This window comes from Dryobates pubescens, chromosome 5, assembly GCF_014839835.1.
Source record: "Dryobates pubescens isolate bDryPub1 chromosome 5, bDryPub1.pri, whole genome shotgun sequence".
In the NCBI taxonomy this organism is placed as follows: domain Eukaryota; kingdom Metazoa; phylum Chordata; class Aves; order Piciformes; family Picidae; genus Dryobates; species Dryobates pubescens.
The window spans coordinates 40426941-40436845 of record NC_071616.1 but is presented as its reverse complement, the minus strand read 5'-3'; the positions used below and the strand labels follow the sequence as shown (position 1 = coordinate 40436845).

The 9905-nt window shown below is 48.6% G+C and overlaps 1 protein-coding gene across 2 annotated transcripts in view; it reads left to right on the top strand.

Moving 5' to 3' along the window:
• The first annotated feature begins 1315 nt into the window (after nucleotides 1-1315).
• NPAS3 (neuronal PAS domain protein 3) overlaps nucleotides 1316-9905 on the top strand; it is a 664058-nt gene continuing 655468 nt past the window's right edge. Inside the window, exon 1 of one of the 2 annotated variants that reach the window (XM_009902996.2) lies at nucleotides 1316-1525. In XM_009902996.2, the coding sequence (XP_009901298.2) occupies nucleotides 1368-1525 (158 nt within the window). In that variant the 5' untranslated portion in view covers nucleotides 1316-1367. Of the gene's footprint in view, nucleotides 1526-5013; nucleotides 5547-9905 lie in introns of those variants that run through there. The other variant, XM_054162086.1, reaches the window with a different exon arrangement.

Here is a 9905-nt window from a genome sequence, read left to right as displayed (position 1 = left end):
CGGCTGCGGCTCCTACGACCGCAGCAAGGCGGGAGGGGACCGCCGGCGGCGGAAGCCTGTCCCGCTGCCGACCCGCGCTCCTCGCCCAACTTTCCGCGCTTTTCGTCTGGCGCCTGCCCCTGCGCAGTGCCGCGGCCGGGCGGCGGCCGGCCCCGGCCCGGGCAGAAGCGGCATCACGGCCCTGGAGAGCTGGCGGAGCCGCGCAGCGCCGCGACCCGAGATGAGCACTTGACGGAGGTGGAGGAGGGCAAACCCGCCCGGAGCGCACGGGGGGGCGGGCTGCGCGCAGCCCCGGGGTGGGTGGCACAAAGGAGCGGCGACGCCGGTTGGGGACGAGCCTCCCGCCCCGCCGCTGCCTCTGTGGTGCGTGCCGCAGCCGGAGGGGAGCTTTGCGAGAGGGTTTTGCGCAGCTCTGGGCGGTATAATTGATATGTTGAAGCAGCAGTAGGGATCAGTGCGTGCACACACACCACACACCTTACAAGTTTGACTAGCAATAACATTGCTGCACACTAGGAGGGGAGGAGAGTCAGCTCCCTACAATAGGGAACAAACTCTGCCACTGCACAAAAGCGGCGCATTTCCTCCCTTGTGAAAACCGTCCCTTCGTAGAAAGCGGGGGAGTGGGGAGTGTTAGGGGGAGAGAAGCAAAAGCAAGTTACCATGAGCAAGAACTTGTGCTGCAACAATCCTCCACTCTTCCTCTTCCCCTCAGGCCTCTGGGAGCAGGGATATTCCTCCCCCTCCCCCCCGCACAGTTGGCGCTAGCCCAGACTGTGGTCAGCCGCCTTTATTATTACTTCATTGAGACAGAGAAATCCTCTAAGACTTGCATTTTGGGTGGAGGGTAGGGGGTGGAGGGACGAGAAGGAGGAGGGAAAGAAGGCAACATTTGCTGCTCATCATTTTCACTGCACCGCTAAAGTAATTGCGCCCCCCTCTCTCCTCCCTGTCCCTCCTCAGCTTGGATTTTTCTCTTATATCTACAGCTCCAGTGGTATTAGACGTACCTTTTTTCCCCCTCTTTTTCTTGTTCCTTTTTTTTTTTTTTTTTTTCAGCTCTGATATTCAACTCTCCTTTCCCCCCCCCCCTTCCCCCTCCCCTTTCCCTCCCCCCAATCATTCACGCATTGCATGTTTGCAGTTCGGTAAATTCCCCCCCACACACACCCCTTTACCCCCAGCCCCCCCAAACTCCTCTCAATCTCAGCCCAGCAGCTCACATCAAAGCGCCCTTCCTCACTCACAGTGGCCGCCACTCACTAATGGGATTGCAGTGTGCCTGGCTCTGCTGCTGCAGCCGCCGGAGGGAGAGTCGCTGCTGCTGCACCTCTTCGCCGAGACTCGCCGGGTGCTGAGCCGCGGGGATGATCAGGATCTTCCCGGATTTCAGCGTGCAGGTGACGGCGGCGGCGGCCGGCGGGGCGGCCGGGGGGGTGCCGGCGGCGCCGGGCATGGGGCGAGCCGGCGCCGCGGCCAACGGCAACCCGCAAAACGTCCAGGGCATCACCTCCTACCAACAACGGTGAGCACCGAGTGGGAGAGGGGTGTGCGGCTCTTCCTGAGGCTCCCTCACTTGCTTTTTCTTTGTGCTTTTGTGTTTCTTTGTTTTCCCCCCATTTTTTTTTTTTTTTTTAAATCTCTCCTTGCTGTTTGTTGGGGGGGAGCTCGGTTGGAGGGGAGGGTTTTTTTATTCCCCCCCCTTTTTTTTTCCTTTTTAACAAATACAGCATCTTTTAAAATGCACTGAGAAGTAAACACAATCTCCTAGTTTTGTCTTGGATGAGCTGGAAAGCAACAATAGGGAGAAAAAAAAAACCAACCTAAAAAAAAAAAAGTGAGACCCCGGCAGCTTAGCTTGGCTGCTGCAAAGTTTGGGATCCCGTCCGCTCATCCTTTCTAAAGAGGAATTTCTCAATGTCAATGCCTTGTGCAAATCCCAGTGTGTGGCAGCCAGGGGGATAATTGATCATGGTATGCTGATTGATAATTTGCTTTCACCCAAGAAAGAGAATAATTTTCACTTGGGGTTGCACACTTGCAATTCCACATTGTAGTTTAACAGTATTAGCATGTCACCTGTTACTACAGGGAAATATAGCACGAAACCCTAAGTATATTCAGCACTGTTATTTTTTCATCTTAAACGCATTCTAATGCAAATGCAGGAAACTCACAGAGAGCGCCTTTAGGACGCAAAGAGTAGAAAGTTGGCAGTAAGTCATACTGAAGTTTAAAGACCTTCCCCATTCCCCCAAACAGTTCATCGATAATGTGCTGATACTAACACGAAGCTTAATTAGTTACCTGACATTTCTTTGTGTTTCTACGAGGTAAAATCTGAAGTTTGAATCTGTTAGTTTTCTCTATCTTAAGCTTATAGCCGAAGCCGAATGCTAAAAAGAAAAAAAGAAAAAAAAAAAAAGAAAAAAGTAGGTGACAACAGATAAGTGCAGGCTGAAATTGAAACAAAACATTATTGCTCCAAATGGCAATAAAAATGGCACCGTTCCAAGTATCTTGCTTTCCATAATTGCATTAAATTAAATACAGATAAAAATGCGTTATAATCTCAAATACCCAAACTAAATATTTCTGTGATGTAAAAGGAAGGGGGAAAAAAAGATAGTAAGTTTCAGTGCAATATTTCAAACTTAACTGGTTCAGGAGCCAGATTTTAGATATTCAACCATTGCCTGCTTTGTTGTTCGGCAACTTTGTGTTGCTTCCTATAGTTTTGGAAAACAATTGATGGTTTTTCCATTTGATGCCCGTGACAGAAAACGTTTGCTGGTAACTCTTGTAGGTTTTGTCAAATAAAAAAAATAATAAGAAGCTGATACTCCTGAAATAATCCCTGATGCCTTAGCACTTTCTTAGCTGAGAAACATTGGAAACTAAGCAGGAGTCTTGTTTTGCGCAAGCAATCACACTGATCTTTCTCATATATATATATATATATGTATATATATATATACATACACACAGCTTGAATGCGAGAGCTATAAAGAATGGATTAAAGTTTATTTCCATGGGTTTTTGTATGATTTTTGTCACTTACAAAAATATTTAAATTACAATGGAAACTGACGGACACTTTAACGAGGAAGTACAGGCATCATTCACAATAGTTTAGTCTGTGAAGTGGGGAAGTCAAGGGTCAGAAATGTCAGATTGGCTTTTAGACAAATGAAAGAGACCTCTGGAGACTTTAAGTTAAATAGAAATATGTAGACAAGGCAGCATGCAGTTTTTTAGTACACCGCTTTTAATAGTTTGATTATGTCAGCTTGTAATCAAGAAGAAGTTATAAAAGTAATACTGCTCTCACAAACTACTAACACCTCTAATCCAAACAGTGCTTAGCAGATACTCAAGTACTTGGACCAAGAGGAATCCAGACCGATCTGGATGCCTCGCACACTAACCTAACAGGGAGAAAAAACATTTTTGCACTTCTTCCAAGTTTTGCCTGTATATTATCGACCAAACAGCGTGCTTTATGTCGAACGTTTTTTATTTGTGCTTTCTGAAAAAGCGTAAAACACAGCAGATACCGACACCACCTTATGCTATTGCAAAAGCCGAGGTGACACCTGTTAACTTTTGTTGTTGTTGTTGTTGCTGTCTTTTTGGAGGCGAGGAGGCAGATGTGCCGGCAAAGGAGACGGCATGTGGTACTTTCTAGACCCCTCTCTCCATTTCTTGACCTCCACTCACACCCCAGCCGCCTCCCACCGGCCGGCCCGGCCGGCCGCGGGTCACCGCCTCCATCGGGCCAGCCCCGGACAGCGGAGCTGCGGGACCCGACGCCAGGCAGCCGCCATCCCGCCTCCGGCTCCGCACTTGCGTAACGGCCGCGCAGAGGCCGCACGTGCGCAGCGTGGGTTGGCCGGCGGCTCCGCTTTCCCCCGCCCCCGGCTGCGCAGGAGGCCTGGGCCGCTGCGCGCAAAGTTACGCCGGCCTGGTTGCCTCCTGCGGAAAAGAAACCCTCCGGCCCCCGGTGCGTGGACGACGCCTCGCAGCCAAACTTCCAGGTGCTTTGCTAACTTCTTCATCACTGGCTCTCCCCTGTGGCTCGTACGCACTCTCAACTCCCCCTCCTCCCCCCTCAACTTCTGGAGTTGTCGCGGAAACGTTTCACGCGAATAAATATCCCCGACATTTGGGGCTTGCTCCTTTCCCCAAGGAAGCCCGCTGGATTTTCCCTGGGAGCAGGATCAGGCCCATGAAGCTGTACTTCCAAGGCAGTAGCAGCGCAGTCACAAAGTTACCCTGGAGATGGAAAGCCGCTAACGAAGGAGTGATTGAGCCTTTAAAAGCTCTCAGCGCTCGGGTTTTCCCGATGTCTTGGAAGAAATAATTAAGGTAGCTGTTTCTTTTCCCGGATTTCATGGTTAGTTCAATATCGCCAATAAAACAGCGTGAAGTGCTACACCCTTTCCCAACAAAGCGGGTCATCATTCTCAGTTAACATTTCCAGAATTACGCCCTTTTTTCCTCCGGCACCTAGCGCGTACCTTCGGGACGTGCAGGCACGTTCTTAAGAGGGTTCCCGTGCGGGTGCGCAGGGTCCCCTTGGTCCCCGCCGTCCCCACGGGCGGGCGCTACGCACCGCCGCGTCCGGCCCTATGGGCCGCAGGGCGCTGACATCCGCCCGGCTGATAGTCCCTCAAACCCCTGCCCGGTCCCGTCCTCCACCGTGGGAGTCCATGGGGAACGCGCCGCCGTGGGTACCGTCCGCAGAGTTGCGGAGAGTGTTGCTGCTTTCCTCAGCCCCTCTTGCCTGCTGGAGCCCAGACTCCAGAGGAGGAAAGTGTGCGAAACTGCAACTGAGTGGCGTTGTTGCGCCGGCAGCGGAGGCTGTGTCCCCTGCACGCAGAGCGGGAGCGGAGCTGGGGAAGCAGCTGGAAAATGCCCAGAAATACTTTCACAGCGGTCAAGCCCGGAGATCCCTGACTCCCCTCCTTTCCCCGTCCCCGCCCCGTTAGCCCCATGGCCTGGCACCTTGCGTAGCCCGGCCCGCGGGCGCGGGGGTGTGAGTGTGCCAGAGAGTGAGTGTGTGTGCGTGTGTGTGTGCGCGCGTGTGTGTGCCGCACCTGCCGGGCGATGCCAGCGGCCGGGCTGCCCGCCGGGGCTGCGCCGCGGCTCGCTCCCCCCGCCGCCGGCCGCCGCCGCTGCCTGCGCTGGGCATGTCTCTGGGGCCGGCGGGGCCCCGGCTCCCTCCGCTCCTCGGCTTATGGACGGCGGCAGCGGCAGCAGCAGCGCTAGCAATCGAGCGAGCGAGCGAGCAAGCAAGCAAGCAACCTGCACCAGGACTGCGCGGAGGAGTGGGAGTCCGCAATGCTTTGGCCTCAGTACTTTTCCTTAGCCTCTCGGGCTAACCAGGGCCATTGCTGCCGCCGCTGCTGCTGCTGCTAGACACACAACACACACCAACATCAGGAGGGGGAAAAGTAAGGGAGAGAGGAGAAAAAAAAAAAAAATCCCAGGAAGATGGCGCCCACCAAGCCAAGCTTTCAGCAGGATCCTTCCAGGCGAGAACGGTAACACTTTCTCTTTATTGAACCTGCAGCAGCAGCAGCCGCAGCAGCGCCGGGCCGGGCCGCCGCCACCGCCGGGGGCCGGGGCTTGGCTGCCATGCCGGGGTGGGGGGACCTGCCGCCGGCACCCGCTGCTCGCACAGCCGGGCACCGGGAGTTCCTCCTAGTGCGTACCGCCAGCCGCACGCACACACGCACACACACACACATACAGACACAACACAGAGGGCGAGCCGCGCAGTAGCAGCCCTGCTCCGGCAGCCGCACCTCCGCCGCTTGCCGGAGCCGGTGCTTGGCGGGGCGAGTTGGCGAGCCGGGCGTGTGTGTGTGTGTGTGTGCGTGGAGGTGGGAGCCCCCCCGTCTCCCCCGGGCGGCCCCCGCCGCTCGGTGGCCCCGGGGGTGGCGGGGCGCCGCGCCAGGCCCGGCTTGCCGGCGAAGGGGCCGGCCCCGCTGGTATGGTTCAAGTGCGGCTAGGCCGGAGGGGTGGGGTGGGGGGGCACACGGGACATACGTCGAGCTGCGCCCGCCGGGCTACCCGGCCTGGCCCCCCCGCTGCTGCCGGGTGGGTCGCGGGTACCGGCTCCCCACCCCCCCACACCCCGGGGTGGGAAGAGAGGAGCTGGTGCTCGGCTGGGGGGAGGCGGTGCGGAGGGGCCCGGGGAAGGAGGTGGGGGTAGGGGGTGTCGTGGTACCCCCCCAGTTTGCCACCCGGCCCGCCGCCTACCCCGTATACGCTTACTGGGGGAGAGTGCTTGCTATTAATCTGCTCTGCTGGTGACACGAATTACCCGTAGCGGATTTGTTCTAGTAAAGTGAATCTTTCTAGAAGTGACTGGTAGGGAACAAGAGTACAAGTTCATGTGATGTTACTTTGTGATTCTTACAAAAAGTATTCAAGAGCTCCACTGATACACTGCCATGATCTGTATGCCCGGAAGGAGAGCAGTCAGAGGGTTTGGGTGGGCTTTTTTCCTCCCACCTCCTTTGGCGTTACAAGTGAACTTGAAGGTGAGGGGTGAGGAAGGTTCCTGGTTAGTTGTAAAAATGGAAATTAACATTTAGACAGCTTTTAAAAGTAGCTGGATCATGTGTTGCTCGATTTATATTTCACAGCACAAGTGAGTGAAAAATATTTAAACAAAAGTAAAGGCAAGGGATTCAGGCTCAATTTAAATCTTAACTTCAAACTTAATTTTTTATTTATTAATTTTTTATTTTATTTTTTTTTAGCACAATCAGCATTTGTAATAGAACTTGAGAACCCCACAGTTTTTATCTATAAAACGATGCCACTTTTCCTAAGGAAGCATTGCCTGGTATCAGAAAACCATAGGTTTCATAATTGCCACTGAAGTGTTGATGCAGCTGTGTTAGATGCATTAGTATTAACTGTTGCACTTTGACAAGGCTGTATCGATATCTGGCAGAATTTGGTGATGTTTGTAATGGGAAAACAGTGCATCCCCAGAAGTCAGTGACTCCACTGAAAGGTTTTCATCCTCAGTTATAAATATATATATTTAAAAAAAACAACTCCATTTTGGTGGCTGCAAAGACGTTTCTATACTGTGTTAATAATACTTACAGCAGCTGGCTTTTCTGCTGCAGAGTTCTTTGTTGGAAAAACAATAAGTCCTGTCCCCCTCAACACAGAATTCTGCTGTCTTCTTTCTGAGAATGGTACTATATTAGTGCTAAGTGCATTTGCCAGGATAGCTTCAGTAATCTCTCCAGCAGAAGCATATTTGTGTGCCATTTTGGGAATTTCTCTGAGATAGGAATCTCGAAGATAGAATTAATTTCTAGAGGAAACTTCATAGCCTGTGCATGAGTGCTTTCTTTATCACCTGTCTCCATTTGGCATTCGGAGAAGGTAAATCAAAGTGCGCGATTTGTTATTCTGCTCCACTTGAGAGCTGAACTAAATAACACTTGGTCTGAAATTCTGATTGAAGTTGTAGGAGGATATACTGTATTTAATTTAATGCCCTTTAATAGCATCTTCTTGTTCAGCTCTGATGCTGTCATTTTAAAGGTTGGATCGGAGTAGTTTTTCCCTGTAGGGAGTGGGAGGAGTAATGATTTCAGGGGGAAAAAAAGTAGTCTAAATTCCTAGAACACTAATAACCACGAACTTGGCCTAGTGTCCAAGCAGTTGTTTTTTGCCCTGAGGGTTCACGTTGCTATTGCTCTTTACAATGCTCTGAACAGCTTTGGTATAAATATTACATGTAGAAGTTGATGACATTTTTTGTAGCAGAAATATGGGCAATTGGTTTGATCTTTAAATAAAAGTTTTGGAGAGGCTCGATCAATGTTTCAATAAGCAGGCACTCAAGTAGATTTTATTAAAAGTTATGTCATGTGCACCTGAAGTCTTGCATGTAACTGTTTAAGCTGCCTTTGTGCACATCCTTTCAGCTGTGGGCACCAAGCTATTTGAAATACAGGCACATTCAGTTCAGAGTTTTGCAGGTTCGTTACAGCTTCCATAAAGTAGTTCTCGGCATTAAGAATCCTGTAATTGAATTTTGGGTTCGTTCTTTGTTTAGTCTTCACATCCACAATATTTAGGTAGATTCTGCTGTGCTTTTTCCAAGCAAGGGTTAACAGTTACGAAACAGGTGTCAAGAGTAGTAGTCGCTGCTGTAACCAAGCACTTGAATTGTTTGGAAACTTTTTGGTTTTGCTTTCTTAGCTTTGTTAAGGAATGTTTGAAAACTTACATGCTTATATTTGTTTGATTTTGCTTTGAAACTGAGTGGTAACAAATTTTACAGTTACAGTAGCAGTTTAGGGCTTTTCAGTTGTGCAGATATGTAACTCAGAAAATTAAACAGACAGAAGTGTCATGCATATGATATACCAACATTGATTTGTAAAGCGTATCATAATACCAAGTGGTATTGGTTTAAAGTGAAGGAGGAAAAAAAAACCCCACCTTTATTTTGGTGTTCCTTTCTAGAGCATGAGCTTAAACATAGCAGTGATAAATGATGATATGCATTGTCTAACACTTGCTTTTATATAAATAGCTCCAGAAGATTGCTTAAATGATAATCGAAAATATGAAATAGGGTGGCCTTCATATCACAAGGCCAAGGGTCTACAAATGGAAAAACTGAAATAATGAAATATTTCCAAGGCAACAGACTGTCAACAAGAACAGTAATGCATGGGCATATCATAGAGCTACCAGAGAGGATATTAGATCTTATAGCTCTAGAGCCAGGAGTTATAATGACCTTTATTAAATAGAGCCCTCCCACATTACAACAATCTTTCAGATTCCTGATTTATGGATTAGCAGTCATACTACTCTTCATAATTTGAAACATTCTCCAACCATATTTGATTTGCTGCATTTTTTCTCCACTGGAATCATACATTATTTAGAGCTTACATGAGAGTATTGATCAACAAAAGTTATATTACATATTTTCAGTAACTAATGGGATTCTGAATAACAAGGTTTTGACTGCAGCACTGTTTCTACATTCTTTCCAGCACAATTTTTTCCCCTTATACCTAGTTAGCCTGCTCTGTACCAATGTGACAGTGTTATAATCTAAAGCTATTTTAGAAGTAAGTCGTAAATAATTAGTTTTGTTAACAGCACCCAGAACCATAGGCATTTTAAAGAGAGATTCAGACTACGTTGTCAACATCCATCCCCTTGTATTAGTGTCTCACTTGAATTTCGGAGTCTAATATACTGGCAGTTTCAAATCACATTTGTTTGAAACTTGGCACACGAGTTGCCAGCCCAGATGGGAATTTTACTGCTAGAGCGATGTAAAACAGTTGTTGAAAAATGACATTTTAAGCATTAGTTTCATCAGCATCCTTCCTAAAAAGTACAATGTTTAAATAAATGTTTATTTCACAAAATGATCTTTATAATACCCTATTCAATGGAAAACGTATTCTAACATAAGGATTTAGAATAACTGATGCTGACTGTGAGAACTTAACTGGTAACCATTTTGTTAACCCATTGAGGTCAGGAAGATGAAGATATTTTACAAATGGGGCAGAATTTCATTTGATACCAATTAAGTAATTGTCTTGGTTTTTTTGTTTTGGTGGGTGGTTGTTTTGGTGTTTTATTCTGGTAATTTAATGTTATGAGACCATTTCCTGGAGTCTCATCTTACATGAATACTTCCCATTGAGCCAGTCCATCAGACTCATTTTATATTGTTGTCACTGGTAGCTCTGGGAGGTGTTAAAGGTGCCTCACCTGAGATGAGGTTTAAGCAAGCATTAGTCACATTTCAAAATGAATCAAGTGAACTTCTGCAGGATGTCAACCTAGAAATTTGGGTTTATATTCTAAACTATATAAGATGCTTGTAAGGT